The following is a 17,802-nucleotide window of genomic DNA, read 5'->3' as shown; positions in this document are numbered from 1 at the left end:
ACAGCCTGTATGATCAAGTCTGTATTAATTTTACCATGATAGCCTCTCTGAGAACTATATAAAATTTGTTTAATAAATAACTGTTCATGAAGTCACCCTCACTAACAATTATGATATTTTCATAATGTAGATTTTAGAGCTTTAAAGATAAATAGAGCAACCATTTGCCCAATCATGTGATCCGCTGACTGTGCAGATTGCAAAACTCACTGAGGCAATGTGATTGTGACTTTTGGGCTATATAACTAAAATTGATTTGATCTGAAAGCAAACATACTTTTGTAGCATAACACAATGTAGGTAAAAACATAGGAATTTCCAAATTACGTACAAGCATTCTCAAAATGGGTGCTGCAGATTGAGTGGTGTAGTGGGACATCTCGTTGGTTCACTGAATATCTTTGCCGACTTTGGTTTTGACAGCTCCTGTGGAGGACCCCCATGTCGACGCATGCGCACATGAGACTTTAGTCAGATGTCAACTGCAGCGGAGAGACAACGAGCTCGTCAACGTAGGGAAGTGACAATTTCTTTGACACAAAAGCGTCTCTAGACCGAGTAGAGTAATGAGGTAGATAGCCGGACAACTAATTACACTTACCTTGATTACAAAAGACTGGCATTGCCACGGTGAAAATGGACCAGGAGTTTGAAAACATAGATTCTGAGGGCCGGTGGCATAAACTGTACATGGTAAGTGTTGTTAGCATAGCTAGCATGAAGCGAACATAAATAGTATTTCAAGCGCGCATTTAGATTAGCAAGCTAACAGGTCGGCTAGCTCTACAAGTAACTGTTATGAAGAACGTTATTCATCGCCGCCGTTAGTTTGTTTAATATTATTTTGTTCTGGCACGTCTTCATTTTATTTTCAGTTTGTTACCGTAAGCTTCGTCATAAGTGTCATAAGCTTGTACATGTGGCTGAAGCTCACTGTGATTAGTTCCGTTACATAACTATTTATCTGTTTTCACTTTCTAACATCAGCCCCACGAGTTTATCCCTCTCAGTAGGATGCTACTGTGAGAAGTTGTGTTGCTCCCGTTGCCTAAAGTAGCTGTTTAATTTGATGTTATGTTTGGGTTTTGTTTGTTTGTTTGTTTGTTTTTTTGCATCTGTTGATTTCTCAAGCAGTCTGTTTTTTTCTGTCGTCTCCAGGAAATCAGGAATCAGTCGCACGAGTGCTCCTACAAAGTGGCAAAGTATCCGGAGAATCGTAACAGAAACCGGTACAGAGATGTCAGTCCATGTAGGTGAACATGTGAAAAGTCCAAAGTGATTACAGCGTGTGGTGTCCTCTTAACCTCTGAGTAAGGATGTCAGTGCACAACAGATTCCTAATTAAGCTGTCTCTTGTCCTGCCTGCAGTTGATCACAGTCGAGTGAAGCTGGAGAACACAGAAAATGACTACATCAATGCCAGTCTGGTGGTCATGGAGGAAGCCCAAAGAAGCTACATATTGACTCAGGTAAATTCAAGGCTTTTCCAGTATTAACAATCACATCTATCGCCTGTCATCTTTTGGGTTAATTGATTGTCTTATCTATAAAATATCATAAAATCATTCTCTAAAAGGCTGTTTGTCCTCCACTTACCAGCTTGATCCACATATGTTTGTCACTTCTCTTTAAAATGACCTAAACAAGCAATCCCTCAAAATTATTCAGAATTTTTATTCTAATTATCAGTCGTGTTTTTGTGTGTGTGTGTGTGTGTGTGTGTGTGTGTATGTGTATGTGTATGTGTGTCTGATCTGTTGTCCGTTGCCTCTGATGCAACATCCGTTCTCTGTTTGTGGTCTCCAAGTCCACAACACTATCTGATGGCACAAGAAATAAGCCGAGCAACAGTTACCAATAGTACCCCAAAGTAATCAACGAAATTGATTGGAATCGAAGTATTAGTTTTAAAAAATCGAAACACTGAAGCAGTGTGCTTCAAAATTGTACACTGATAGAGTTCTTGAGGAAATTGTACTTGCCTACCGTCAGTAACTATTCTTAACCTGGAGACTAAAATTAACATTTTTTTTTCCTCCTTTAAACATATATTGGTTCCAAATTTTGGTTATTGGCCTCCTAAGTTACTGATAGTCTGTCCTCTTAAAAAAAAAAAAAAATGGTCGTCCCCTACTCAAATTAGTTGCAGATTAATTTTCTGTCAATTTACCAATTATTAAGTAATTATTTAGGCTCTAAAGCAGTTCACTGCTAAACTAACAACAAAAGTTTCAATATAAATAGCATAATAAAACTTACATAACTGCACCATAAATTCTAATTTATGAAAATTCTTGCCATAGCTTAACCCTGAAACAGCAGTTTAGTCTGTTAGTCGGTGTTATCAGATAACTTGTGTCTGTTTGCTGTAAAAGTTGATTGGGTGGGTAACCAAGCACAAAATGTGCATTGTCTTTATGTATTCAGCTGATGGGGCACATGAGTTGCCGTCAATACCAACCACTCACATACATCTAAGTAACACACACGAGGTGCAGTGTTTTTGCAGATAACAGAACCCTCTATGCCTGCAACGCTATGACGTCATTAATTGTTTGGCCTTTTGATAGCATCGAATTGTTTGCATACTCCCCTCCTTCTCTCTTTCATTCTATCTACCTTTATCCATATGTGTGTGTATTTGTGGGGATGTCAGGTTACTGTCGAGCCCTGTTACAGTTTTACAGTTTAGATACAAACTTTTATTGTATTTTTATTTAAACTGTCCCTTTACCTTTTTCCTTGAATTTCAAGGCAGAGAGCTGAAATGGAAAACAGTGTCAACACCTGTCAACACTTGGAGTTGTCATATTGAAAAATGATGATGAACATCAATACTCTTGCTATTTTTTATGCATTTATTTGCATGGTTTATTGAAGATAATATTTGGGCATTTTTCTTTTAAATTTGGGCAGATTTTGAGCAGTTATCAGACTAGAAGGTATCAAAACCAATCTGGAAACAGTGCACAACAGCACCGGTCACATGAAATCATGTCTTTTGTTGAACATAATGTACGATGTTTGCATCAGATCAGACACAGCACCACTGCTTCTGTAATTCCACTGACGTAGCAACGAGTGGAAGATAAGAGTTTTATTAATAGAAGGTGGCACTAAATCGGGTAAGGGTTATTAAGGTTGCCACTGTTTAAAATGTGTCATTGAGGTTCAGGGTCTGGGATTGGACAGAATTTGTATAGTCAATGTTATCAATATCGGTTCTTAAGCAGAACACCAACACAGGGGCATCTCCAACCCACACACCTGTGAATTCTCTCGCCCCCTCAGGAACTGAAAGGACAAATAGCCACGTAACTTTCTCATGTGATGTTTCTGTCCAGACTCCCATGACTACAGAAAGGGCCGATAAAACAGAGTCTTGTTCATCAAATCATATTGCTCACTGTGGCTTTTGATTAACCAAAGCAGTTTTCAGTGAACAGAGAGTTGCTTAATGCAACATGACAAGAATGATACATTTTCTTTGGTTAATTGTTAATTGTAGCTATACTAAGTAATTTAAAGAACCCAGAATTAGACAACAGGCAAACGTTTTGGGGGATGTTATCTAGCAAAAGTACCTGAGGCTTTCGTGACATACTTTGTTGGAAGCCTAACAACATGAGGACGTAGTTTGCGCCAAACAGGGCTGCAGAAATCAAGTATTTTTCACTGTCGGTTAATCTGTTAATTTTTTTCATCAGTCATTTCAGTTATTTGGTCTATAAAATGAAAATAGTTACAAATGTCAATCAGCGTTTCCCAAAGCCCAAGATGACATTCTCTAATGAGCCCAAAGACATTCAGTTCAAAACTGATCAGAGACAGAGAGAAACATATAAGAAAATGTTTTAAAAAGTTCAAAAAAAAAAAAAAATCTAGGAAATGTTTTGTGTAAACATTGGGTATCCTGAAAATAAATGGACCCATAAACAAATGTACACCAGTTTTGTCTGCAACCATTTGACAGGCCTGAAGTCATTTGCATCCTGACTTACTTGACATCAGACAGTCTGGTATTATGCTGTATGGTGATGATCTTTTGCATATGATGAAAAACTTGCTGACAGTCCGCCTTTGTTTATACCTTAATTGATACCCATTTGACATTTCAAGATTTTTCACCCTACAGAATGCAGCTTTCTCAACTCAACCACATCATAACCTTTAGCAGGCTTGACCTTTTTTAAATATTGTCTTGTTATCGTTCTGCAAATCTCATTTGCATACTGCAGTTGTCACATTAATGAAGACAGTCATCACCCAGTTACTTAGCTGATGTATTCAGTGGATCCAATGTTTTTGTCCAGGGTAAATGACTTCCCACTCCCCTGGCTGGACTTCTGCCATGTAACTGATCAAAGTGTGTTTGCATGTGTGTGTGTTTGCTGTCTGCAGGGCCCCCTCAGGAACACCTGTGGCCACTTTTGGCTCATGGTCTGGGAGCAGAAGACAAAGGCGGTCATCATGCTCAACCGAGTCATCGAGAAAGGCTCGGTGAGTACACAGATATCAGGTCGATGTAATGTAATCAAAAGAAAAGCAGCTTGTCTGGTTTGACATCTGCCATTTGCCTGCTGCGCACACCCACACACAAAGTGCAGAAATTCTAAATAGACCACAGAAAGACAGCAGCACACACTTAGTTTGCAGCTTGCTAACAGTGTGAAATAATTAACATTACTTCATGAATTGCTTTCGATTTTCTGGTAAATGGTTCACTGTGAAGCTTCGCTCTCCTGCCAGCAGGATAACGGGAATTCAGTGTTTTGACAGCGGGTTCACAGTTGTGTGAGGAGAACTGGGATGTAGCCCAACCTCTCACGTCTTCTAAATCCAGTGATCCTGTGATGTGCCGATTAAACACACACACACACACACACACACACACACACACACACACACACACACACAGGCTCTCTCACTCAGCACAGCTGTGTTGTCTCTCTTTCTTAGTAAAGCAGCTGAAGTGGATCTTGCTTGGTCATGAGATTCACTCACTGGCTGTTTTTTGGAAATGGGAGATAAAAAGCACCTACATTCCACAGATATCGTTAACCTCACAAGGATCTTCTATGTAGGCCAGTACTCCAATCCTCCACAGGGAAGGTTACATAATAGACTCATCCTCAGTTGTCCTGCCCATTGTCCGTTTACTAAGAAAACACTGTACGATTAGATGTTGATCGTAGTATGTATTACACATATTTTACTGCAGTACTGACAAATGACTTTCTAACCCTAACCCAAAATAAAACATTAGTACTTCAATAAACGAGATCAAGAATTGTTTTGGAATTTCTAACAAGAGGTGCAGCTAAGGTGCTTCACAAAACAAATCAAAACAAAAGACTGAGTGGAATGCTTACCTCCACCAAGGCCCAGCATTCCCCTTTTAATTCTTCTGAGCCTAATCCAATATCAGACTCCATAGCCCTGTTGTTTTTAACAACCCATAACTGCTTAAGCCTAATGTAAGAGTACCACATCTAGGATCACTCACTCATAGATACCAGCAACCTAAATAAACCAGATTTTTGTCATCATGATCCGTGCACGCATTATTCTCACAGAAATTAACAAAAATGTGTTCCACTATCAAAAATACATTATCAAATTCCTTTGCGTAATTATGGATTGTAACTATTCAAGTCATTCACAAATGCAGAATTAGATAACAGGTGAATGTTTTGAGATGTTACCCAGCAAAAGTATGTCAACATTTTGTGAAATACTTTGTTGAACGCCCGTTGACATGAGGATTTAAAACCGTTTTAGGATCCCTCACTCATAGATACCAGCCTGCTTTTTTTTTTTTCAAGATCCAAGCATTATTGTGTGAATATGTGTTACGAAGTGAAGTGAAAAACATTCCTGAATCTGTCCCAGTAATAATCTAGTAACACCTTTCAAAAAAGAAGTGCTTCACATAAGAAAACAAATGAATAAAAAGCAACATATAGTTAGTCATAGGAACTGTAGTTCTTTTCTTTTTATATACAGTAAAATTCAATACTAAAGATAAGCAAGTGTATACTGCAAGATAATCTCCAATTCTCATATCATGGTATACCTTTATACATCTACAACCATGAACATTATCCATACAAAAATTCGCAAAGCTTATAACTCCTGTTAAAAATTAAATGTGCCACGTGACACAATAAAAAAGGTGACCTTAATTAGACAGCTAAAGATTCAACAATATATGATATGTCTTGCATCACAAAATGGAGAGTAGTTGTATGTTAATTGAAAAGCAACACAGTGATGATTTGTATTTGTAGTTTGTGAAAGTATCAATGAAGTGTAACATGTGCTGTATGATAAGGTGCAGGCGTTTGTAGAGAGAAGACATAGAAAAAACATTGAGCGCATAACTTCATTTATTACCCAGCTTCCCTCTAAATACATAGGATCAAACTGTCCTCCCGTTAGTCGTCAGCTGCTTCATCTCAAGCAGCCAGCATCTGTTTTTTATCAGGTGTGTTTCACTGTCAGATGTTGAACTCACTTGGTGTCTCTTACCATGGTTTTTTTTTCCTTTTTTCCCTCTCCTACAGGAAAAGTGTGCCCAGTATTGGCCCATAGCTGAGGAGAGGGAGATGGCCTTCAGAGACACGCGTTTCTTGGTCACGCTGTTGTCAGAAGACACCAAGTCATACTATACCACCCGGGTGTTGGAGCTGCTGAATATTAGTGTAGGCTGAAATATTATTTACCACAAGGGGAATTCTCAGTGAAAGATGGTGAAGGAGAAGTGAAATGTTTAAAGGTTGTTACACTTAAATGTATGACACAGGCCATTGTTGTTTGAGGTTTCTTAAAGCTGAAAACATCATTAACAAACTTTTGGACATTTTGAAAATGTTTTAGTGTTCTTTTGCCACACAAGGGTTTTCTAATGTGTAGGGGTAGAGAAAATGCAAATGTCAGTGTTTAAAACACCCCAAAATATGCTAAAAATACAATGCTCATTTTACAATCTGATTTGCATCTGTTTTTTAATACAAAATGTGAAATATCAATAACCGAAATGAATGGCAAATCTGATCACAAGACTGAGAAACAACTGCACACAAATCTTGATTTACTATTTTTGACCACCCACTTTCTAGAACCAGCTTTATTGCATGAATTGAAACTAGAGTGGGATACTTCAGCTGCCCAAAACATCTGAAATAAGCTTGTCACCTCAAACATGCAGCATTGACGGGCTCACTGCCAGGAAATACATGATTGTTTGTTTCTTCGCCTGCTAATGAGTTCTCTGTTTGTCTGCTTTTCACAGACTGGAGAGAAAAGAGAGATCTACCATTTTCATTACACCACGTGGCCTGATTTTGGTGTCCCAGAGTCCCCGGCATCCTTCCTAAACTTCCTCTTCAAAGTGCGTGAGTCAGGAGCTTTGGGGGTGGATCACGGGCCGGCTGTGGTGCACTGTAGTGCTGGAATCGGACGCTCAGGGACGTTTTCTTTAGTTGACACATGTGTGGTCCTGGTAAGTCCTGCCTTCTTTTTTGATGTTTTTACTCAGTTTTCTCAAACAAATTTGTTCTTCAGGTTTTCTAGATCAGTCAGCTATAAAATGGTGATAAGAAATGGTCAGAATATATAGATTGTGGCAAAAAACTGTCCTTTGACATTATACTTTCCTGTTGTGAAATGTGGATTAACCCAACTCACTCTAAAAACCATATTCCTACATAAGACCTTCCACTTCAGGAGTTTACATGCAGCGTATACCTACCTTCAATGCTTGAATGATTCAAAGATGACTTGTCCAAATTTGGTTAACGAGTGTCTGGTACCTGTAGACAACCTGTATGTTCTGACTGATTCCTGGTTCTGTACAGAGTTAGACGAGAAAAAAAAAAACACTGAAGAAACACGCCTACAACTAAAACATGAAACTAGCTTTTATGTGGTTACGTAGAACCCACAGCTGAAAGGCACCGTTGTTCTCTTGGCATGCTGGGGAACATGAAAACATGATTATGTGGAGGTAGATAAACCAGAAAAGGTCAGCTGCTGCATTTAATCCCACAGCTGCTGCTTGACTCTCTGTCATAGACTGGTAGTGTGTAAATATGTAAGAATGCGTGTCCCTTCCAAACACGGTCGAGGAATGAGTCAACAGAAATCACGAGAGCAGGGCTTCATTCTGGTTAGTTTAGCTTATTTTGACAATGCTGTCCTGTTCAGATGGACAAGCGGAAAGACCCGTCATCAGTGGACATCAAAAGCATCCTGTTGGACATGAGGAAGTACCGCATGGGTCTGATTCAGACCCCTGACCAGCTGCGCTTCTCCTACTTAGCTGTGCTTGAAGGATCCAAGTACATCAAGGGAGACGCCTCTGTACAGGTACTCGCACCACGCTCACACTGTTACCAATTCACTTATTCTATACTTCCTTGCGCAGCACCTTTTCTTTTCCATTTCATCTCTTGTTTTCGTAGGAACCCTGAGACCGTATTTCAGCACAATGGTCCAGTAGGAATCAGTTCTTCTGAAAAAGATTAAAATTGAGTCAAAAGATAGATGGTGTTGGATTTCTGTTTACATAGGGAAGCCTGAATTTATCATGTAAGGAGGAACACGACGCTTGAAGAAACTCGCTAAAAGCAACTTCATAACATCCCTCAGCTATTCAGAGATTTTGTCAAACTGTTAAAGCAGAGTGGTGTAAAAAGTCAGCAGTTGGACTAGAATAAATATACCATAAATATTATAGTTATTATCTTATTTTGTTTGAGTTTCTTGAGGCCTTTTCACATACTCGCATTCTTCACATGCATACTGGAAATTAAGTGGAATAGAAGTTGGTTAGCAAGACAGCCACAGTGGGAACAATTGTCTAAATCTAATTCAAAATGCCATGCAGCCTAAAGGATGATCAGCAAGACAGCATCATGTGGAGTATTTTGTTTTATGTGCTCGCATTAGGGAAATTACAAGGCTCAATCCATTTGATTCACAAATTAGTTTCAATGCCAGGAGGTTCCTGTAGATCTCCTCACTTATCAGCAGACCCATCTGACCAGGCCTCCAGTCGCATCGGTGATAAACTAGCTTCATGTTAATCAAAAGGAAGGAATGAACCAGTCGAAAAAGATGTCATAATGAAAAAAGTTTCCTAGCCCTACAGAGAGGAAATGATACAGGAGAATGATAGAGGGGTGTGTTAGAAAGATAATGTAGTGGGAGACTTCCTTCCTTATCCGTCCAATTATTCCACTATCAGACCCTGTGACTCCGCTCAAAAGTTAAAGTCCAAATCTGAGGAGAAACGGCTCTGAGACTAAGTCCAAAACCAGAGGCAAGACAGCTCAGAGACTAAGTCCAAATTAGAGACAAGACAGCTCAGAGACTAAGTCCAAATCAGAGGTGAGGCAGCAAGTCTTCAGTCCAAAAAGGTGTTTATTCCAAGAGAAAAGTTATAAATCCATGAGGTACCCCGGGGCAACTGAGAAATCTCCCCCGATCACCCTCTTTTATACTCGGGGTCAAGGTCACCAGTGCCCTCCTGGACCACCCCCCTCGTCATGATCACGCGAGACTGTCATCTTACTATTCTCATTTTTGTCTGACTTCCTTAAGGCCTACAAAGTGTCTCACCCAGGCCCCTATCTGTGACCTTGGGTGAGCTGTAGCTGCACCTGCTGCTCCCCCACTGCAGCCTTTTTATTATAAAGAGAGCATCAAACCTTGGTCTTACATCAGGCTCAAATTCCCTGTTAATACAGAACTGCAAGGTGTATTCTCAAATCAATTTATATGCATGATCATGACCCTGTTTATATTTGCCACTACAATATGTAGTTAAGTTTTATGAGACAAGGGTTTACACTGTTAAAGATTGACTGAAGTTTGTTTATTTTTTTTCTGTGAAGGGTGCTAAATGGCAGACAGAAGTAAACAAGTGCACATTTACATGGCATCCAAATGGACTAAAACAGATTGTGAGGATGTGTAACTGCCTGTCGTTCTCAGATTATGAAAAGTAATTGTTAATAATTAATTGATAAAAAAAAATAATAATTAAAGCATTTTACCACACAAAAAACAGCACAGAGCAGCAATTCATATTCTAAATTTTTTAGGTAATTCTTTTGCTAGAAAAATCAGGTGAGCCAAATCGAACCTTATGACGGGTTGGAAATGACCCAACCACTCCCTTTTGTGAGTGGTGTTCAAATCGACGCATAAGTATTGACACCTCTGATCCCAAATAATTTAGTTTGTTTCCACGTTATAAGATCAACACCTAAACTCAAGTAATTTGAGGTAAATGTGTATTTTATAATCAACAGAGACACAGTCGAAGGAAACTACACTAACACCCGGGTCTAGTCTAAATAATATCTAGTTTATACAAAACTACCTCTCCTTCCAACTGTCATAGTCATATGCGAACTACAGCTCTACAGCTGCCTAGGGAGAGTTGACATTGATGATGGTTGACCGCAAACACTATCATGTGAGGAGAAGAAAGGTGCTGCAAGGGTGAGACAGACTTCATTCACTGAATCCTGAGGACGTGGCAGACATTTTCCCAGAACAGAGAGAGAGAGTGTAGCCGTAGGAAAAATTTTTTTATCACCGTCACTGACAGTGGGAAAGTTATTCACGTCTGCCTGGGCTGTTTTATAAAGCTTTTGCACAAAGTGTGGGTATTGTATGGATATCATTGATAGCAGTTTGTGTTTTACTTGGTATTGGATTGGAAAAGAAATTATTTCATTCTATAACTTTACAAACAAAATTGCCAATTATAGGCTGCTTTGATGGTATGGTATGGCAGCCACATTTTAAACTGTAATTAAATTGCTCTCAAATTCTTTTGTTTACTGTCATCCTTCTTCACTTAGAACCGGTGGCGGGAGCTGTCCAGGGAAGACCAAGAGCCGACTTCAGAGTCTCCCCCTTCAGCTCAGCCTCAGGCCAGGTGTCCGACGGAGAAATGCAACGGCATCCAACGGGGAGGTCAGCTGGAGGAAGGAGGAGACTACAGACAGGATGGCAAAGTACCAGCACAGTCTCCCTGCAAGGAACAGGAGCTGGACGGCAGCACAACACAGTCAGTACACTCAGACTGATAAAAGGAACATGCACCATTTGTTGGCCATTGTCATAATCAGTGGATAAATTATCTGGATAGGTTACAGTGAAACACAAAATTATACGTTTCCGAATGAGGAAGGTAACATAAATCATGCAGAGTATTAGTGATGGGGAAAGTTCTTTTTTTCACAGCTGATTCCTTCTTTATTTGCAGCAAACGACGCAGAGAAGACAGCATCTCCAAATCAGGCACAGCCAAGACGTCCCAAAGCAAGCCCAGGACAAATGACTCAGAGAAGAAGAGAAAAAGGTGACTGCGACCACATCTTATTATTCGTACATGTGGTGGAAATTTCTGTCAATAAAAGAGTAAGTCAGATCTGTCTTTTCTGTAAGTTTAATCCAACCATCCGCGGATGGACCCACCACGCAGCCAAATTCATGAGCAGAGCAAAATGAGCCCAGAGTAAAGGAGTGTTCACAATTTATACACAGATAACAACAAGGTCAGGGGAAGAGACTAGTACTCTCAGCGCCAGCAGTGATTAAGCTATACACATAGGTACATACGACTGTCCCAATCAGACAGGCTTCTCATCGACACAAGACATGAAGTTAAAACTTCATGATGCATGACCTGGGACTCTGTGCGAAGCATAAAATTATTAGACATAAAACATGAGACAAGAAGGCGACTTTCTATCTGAGTTTTGGCTGGTTCGTGACTCTATTACAATCATATAGGGCAGAGGTTAGGTGTTCATGCATTTGCATAAGATATCAGTCACATGAAGCAAGTTAGATAAATGTTTTTAAGAAATCATATTCAACAAAATGGTTAAAAATTCATCAACCCATAATGAAAAGGAATTTTCCCATCACATACACAAATCACAAGTTCTTACCTTTCAGATGATTTGTCATGCACAGTGAAAACACCAATTTGGCATTTTCTGTAATTTGTACTGCCAAGTGTGATCAGATTTTAAGAATCAGTCATTTTAAGAAAACAAGCCATTGTTCCATAATTGGAGATGATGTCATTTTTTTTTTTTTTATGGTTTCCCATAGACAAAACAGAAAGGCATCATTTATACTGCACAATTCTTGTGACGCCGAAGAGATGCCAAAGAAGAAAAGATATGAGTCACTTTCTTTTTAACGCCACAGGGAATCCAGGCAGGCTTTCCCAGTATATGACTCAACCTCCTAATAGTCAGACTTTAAGCACAGCTGAGGCCTCGTTTTTTCTTTTCTATTTCTAATTTATACTACATTCTCAGTCGTGTGAAATCACCAGTCTTGCTGACATACCCGGCAGGAGGGTTAGACCTGATCGAGCACTTGTTTCTGATGACTGTGCACCTCCAAAAACAGCTCACTAAGTCATTTCTGAGAAGCCTTCCTTTGTTGTGTGACATGTCAGTGTTGTTCCAGTAAAATCGGCCCAAACTGCACCATTTGTGACGCGGTCTCACTCTGCTGTTGTGGTTCTTCTCGGACAGTTTGGGCTGCATTTGCTGCACATGACAAGAGCTGGCCTGTCCAGCAGTGTATCGTTACCCCCCTCTGCGACAGCGACAACTGCCAGGAAGAGCACATTTAGAGGACGAAGTTTACCCGCAGCTTTTAAAAAGAACGCCCACTCTTGTACATGGAGGTGTGTGTGCGTGTGTGTGTGTGTGTGTGTGTGTGTGTTCCTGTGTGTGCGGTGTGTGTTTTTGTTTCTCTTGAGGTTTTGTTCTTGTTTTCATAATTTGCTTGGCTCCTGTGGTTTTGGAGTTGTGTTAAGTTTGGCTGCACTCAAGCATGGTGTGTGTGTGTGTGTGTGTGTGTGTGTGTGTGCGGCGCGTGTATGTGTGTACATCTGCGGTTTCTGGTCGTCGAAGCTCCGAAATGTCAGGTTGAGTTGTAATTTTGCAAGGTGCTAATTTCTACTGTGCATCAAAGATTCAAATTCGGTGGCATCTTTTTTTTTTTTCTCTCTCTCTCTGTTTAATCTCGTCAGATGTTATTGTGCAAACCGGCAACCGCTGTAGTTTTCACTTCACTAAACCGCCTCTTCACACATGAAAGGGTGACTTTTTTTGTTGACAAGTTAGGTGGCTGTGATGGTCCCTTTTTTTAAAAAAACAAAGTAAGTCAAGTAATACACTATAAAGAATACATTATTTTTAAAGAAAAAGAATACATTATTTTCCTGATTAAGGCTGTCCGCCTCTCCGTATGATGCCAAAAAGCTGTAACGTATGAAAATTTGCCCATTTTGCAAAGCTTTCATTAGTAGTTGGTTTTAGTCTAGACTATTCAAAAAGTAAGAAGGTCATTATTTCTTTTCCTGTTTTGGTGCCAGACTTTGGTCTCAGCTGTACTGAAGTCTTTGGATAAATGCACCAAAAGCCAACCTATCTATGTTGTATGACTACTCATGAAGAAATGCCACCAGAAAATAAATTAAGAAACCTCAGAGTGTAGGTTAATGACTGATTTAAAAAAAAAAAAAAAGAAGAAAAAAATGAATTGACACATTTATGTGCTTTTTGTTTGGGAGCGCTTCTGTTCACAGGGTTACTGCCATGTCATCAGCAGTATTTGGTCAGAACTTCCCCATTCGGTCATGATTTTATCAACCCTGTCAGTCATTTGGAAACACAAATCTGTGGTTTGATCTACTCGTGGAAGTGTGTTCTTTCATTTTCTGCAGGCATTTTTTCATCAGAAGTCATATGATGTAGAAATATTGGATTTTATAGTGTGCTACTATGTGCATTTTCCCATACGCTTCAATACAGCTGACACCAGTCTGGCACAAAAGCAAAATTCTGTGGTGTAATGACCCTTCCTTCCACTTTTCCTTGACATGAGCAGGATGGCAAAATATTGATCCTTCGTCTCATGTGACCTCTTGCTAGCCAATCACTCTTGGTGTAGGCTCTGACAGTGATTGTGAGTCATTGGGCTGCTGCTCTCCTGCAGCTCAACACTCATGTAAAGCAATCATGTTTTGCGTAAAATGACGCATTAAAAGCTAGTAGTCATGGTTATAGCTCCCTTTCGATAATTTTCCCCTGAAAATATGATCCTTTTAAGCCTTTGGTGTGACACTGCAACCTTTCCCATCTGGCAACACTGCTGTCAGGCCATCACATGAAATGAGTTGCTGGGCTGCTAGAGGTCTGCTGCATGTTCCTGTAGTTTTGCTGCGGTTGTTCCAAAAGGTCTTTACATTTCTCTTGGACTTTAGCATGGCCGTGTTCCTACTCTATTGTCTGTAACTGCATCAATCGTGTTTTGTCCTTGAAGTTTGGATTTCAGAAATTCATCAGGAGATTTCTGGTCAGGTCTAGGAGGGTCTTTGTTGATTTAAAAAGCTGGGGGACCATTGAACAAAAATTTCATTTTGTTGGCTCCTGCTGTAGTTTATCAAACTAGATATTTAGGGCTGCAACTACGGATAATTTCAGTTGATTTATCTGTCGAATTAATCCATTTGGTCTATAGATTGGAAATAGCAAAACTGCTAAAGCCAGTTGTTTAAATGTATTGTTGCCAGTTCAAAGCTCACAAACAGTCAGTTTACCATAGCATTAAAATATGTTTGAATCCTTCAAATTAAGAGGCTGTAACAAAAGAACCTTGTGTATTTCTTGCATTGGAAAGAGCTTTAACAACTATTTGATTATCAAAATAGTTGCTGTTAATTTTCTATCAATCAAGCACTAGTCATTTCAACTTTTTACAAAGTAAATATAATATTTATGTTAAATAAACATGATATTAGCAGGTTTTAGCATTCAATGGAACAACGGAGACAGATGTTTTCACTACATCTGAAGCCAGACAGCTGTGCAGCATCACCCACGCTGGATTCGGCAGATTTTCTTGTCTGCATAACCTTTCCGCTGGCTTATTTTGAACAGCCAGAGAAAAGCTTACAGTTGTCATCTCAAGTTCCCAGAACTGAAGATTACATCTTTTGAAAGCCTTTTTTTGTCCGAGCAACAGACCAAAACACATACATACTCAACTTACACTGTCAATCGGGAAAAAAATAAACAAAACTAAAAACTAAAACAAACCATAAAATCCATTGGAGCATATCCTGCGTTTTTACTTGATAACTGATTAATCAGTGAATAAAAATCAGGGATGAGTCTTATTAGTTAACCTCACAGATAATCAACTTTAATGATTTGTTTTGATGCTCTGCAATAACTCCATGGACATTTTCTTGAATGTGTGACACTAATGGCTAAGAGCATCTAAACAGTGTGACATGTTGCTTATTAAACAAGACGGCTGCTTTGCATTGATAATCAATCTAATGTTATCAGGAGAGGACACACTGCGTCATGCCACAGCTGCTGCTTGTAGTTGAGCAAACTTAGGATTCTTGTAAACTTAAAAGGACAGTTCCCCCTACTTTTAAAAACACATTTTTTTTCCTCTTATCTGTAGTGCTGATCATCAATTGTAGATTGTTTTACTCTGAGGTACCAAATTTTTGAGAGATCGGCCATAGAGATGTCTGGCTTCTCGTCAATGTGGTGAAACTTGATGGCAGTCTTGCTTTAACTTTTACCTTACTCAACAGAAGTGTCTCTTTCCACAAAACACGACCTCGTTCCTCAAGATCATTTACAGACCTTGAAGGAAACAAGCACCTACACATACTACTTTGACTCAGCACATCAACGGTCAACGGAGCAGCTGTAAATAGTCTTCCTCTCACCACATTTCCACATACAAAGCTTGGCTAATTAAATGACAAGCATGTTTCATTTGCTGCAAATTCTTTACAATAAAAGACCCCTGTTATTTAGGTTTTTTTTTTTAAGCAGCTGTTACTTGACAAAACACTCGAAACAGCTGAAAAATAACACGATGAAATGGTAAAATAGGACTAAGTGGGAAGCATGAGGCAAGAGGCATGGTCAACTAAAAGAGGCGAGATAACTTAGCTATCCAAACTGGCTGAGATTAGAGTTCAGCCGAGGAGGACGCCATGATGATTACATACTGTTTTGTCAAAGGCACAAGCCACTCTTTTGCCTCACAACAAGGTTTATAGATGATCTTGAAAAAAACAGCTGATGATTTCTGGAAAGAGACACTGCTGTTGAATTTTTCAAATGGATCATTTTGGCTCTTTTATCATCACAAGCTGAATCCCATCTAGTTCCATTTCATGTGGAGAGAGGGCAGACAGCTCCATGGTCGTTTTCTCTAAAAACTCGGCAACTCACACCAGAACAAGCATCTGTATGCATTTTTGATTGATGGGTGAAATGTCCCTTTTAAACAAGCTTGATGTCACTAACTTGATTTTGTGGCATGAGCTCCTGTGATCACTGAGCTTCACTGACACTCTGGTTGAAAAAAGCTTGTTGAGTTCAACCTCTTTAAACACCTTTTTGTCTCGCGACAGGGCGAAAACCAGCGACTGCTAACCACCTCCACCTGCGGCCACGCACCGACAGCTCTGGCATCAAAGCCAACATCGGCAGGGAACTCCAGCTCTCTCCCAACCTCTGTCCATCTTCCTCTCCTCTCTTCTCTATGACTTTTTTTTTTTTTAAATCATTTTGTTGTCCCCCCTCTTCTTCATCTTCCTGTTAGCAGCATGTCACTCCCATACACGCCTCAGTCGTCCTCCGTGTCACCTCACCCTCTCCAAACTGTTTACAGCAGACACTTCGACATTCTTGGAAGAGAGCACATTTGAAAAGAGAAACACACCAGCGCTTTATCCACGGGTCACAGCTCAACCACAGCCTGGAGTCACAGAATCTTTCTCTTTTTTTGCTTTAATATTATTATTATTATTGTTTGCAGCTATGTCAATCCATTACGCTTTTCTTTGCTTCTATGAAATCAAGACTGATATTTGAGGCTATGCATTGCCAATTTGTAATGCTGTTCATATGTGTATTTTTAGAGAAAAAAAAATCTTTTTTTCAGAGGGGAAAATAAAAATGTTCTATTTTTTATAAAGAGATTACTTGAAGTTTTTCACAGCGACGGGGGGTTGGTTAAATAATACAAAAAAAACACTGCCTCCTCCCTCATCAGAAATGCAGTGGCAAGTAATGTTTCCATGATGTACATAGCGTTCTTTTTAACAAAAAGATGTGTAAAGAAAAAAAAGATATTTTTGCTTGTGAAAGAAAAAAAGGAGGAGGAACGACAATGTTACAGATTTGAATACAGTAGAAAAGCTGATTTGACGACTTTGTTCTCCTTTTGAAATGAATTTGTCTTAAGTTTCTCTTTCTCTTAGAGTGTTACCTACAAATAAAACTGGTATTATCTAGTTTAAATAACAACCTGTCTGCACTCTTCTCTAATTACTTCACCACAAACCTGTCGGCCAATGTGTCACAAGCCACACCTTTGTCTTCTGCCAAGGATGTAACCAAACTACAGAGGTGACAAAAGTACACACATTCTTCACTCAGGTAGAAGTACGCAATCGACTTTCATCAAAAGAAAAAAAAAAGTACAGGCTCTAAAATGTTTTAGGAGTATAAAAGGAAAAGGTTCCCTCTGAACTCGGGCCTTTGTCACTGGCTGTAAAAAGTACCCAAAAGTCATAAATTAGGAGAAAATGCTATTATTATTGAAAATTATTTAAGTACAGTTTCAGTAAATTTACTAAGTCACATTCCATCACTGGTCACTTCGAGTCACCCTCTCTGTTTCCTTCCTTCTTGTTACGTCTGCCGTGCCTGA

At 39.5% G+C, this 17,802-nt stretch overlaps 1 protein-coding gene across 1 annotated transcript; it reads left to right on the top strand.

The window, feature by feature from the left end:
• The first annotated feature begins 481 nt into the window (after positions 1–481).
• On the top strand, positions 482–17,396 carry ptpn2b (protein tyrosine phosphatase non-receptor type 2b). The gene is made up of 10 exons (XM_037093568.1): positions 482–693; positions 1,159–1,249; positions 1,369–1,469; positions 4,402–4,500; positions 6,567–6,704; positions 7,295–7,504; positions 8,209–8,370; positions 10,878–11,086; positions 11,285–11,380; positions 16,499–17,396. Exons 1-10 carry the CDS (start codon positions 637–639, stop codon positions 16,518–16,520), a joined length of 1,185 nt encoding a protein of 394 aa, XP_036949463.1. The 5' UTR covers positions 482–636; the 3' UTR covers positions 16,521–17,396.
• The last annotated feature ends 406 nt before the right edge of the window (positions 17,397–17,802 follow it).

The sequence above is a fragment of the Acanthopagrus latus genome, chromosome 3 (assembly GCF_904848185.1).
Source record: "Acanthopagrus latus isolate v.2019 chromosome 3, fAcaLat1.1, whole genome shotgun sequence".
Taxonomy (NCBI): Eukaryota; Metazoa; Chordata; class Actinopteri; order Spariformes; family Sparidae; genus Acanthopagrus; species Acanthopagrus latus.
Note: the sequence above shows the minus strand (reverse complement) of the source record. Positions and strands in the feature narration are given on the sequence as shown.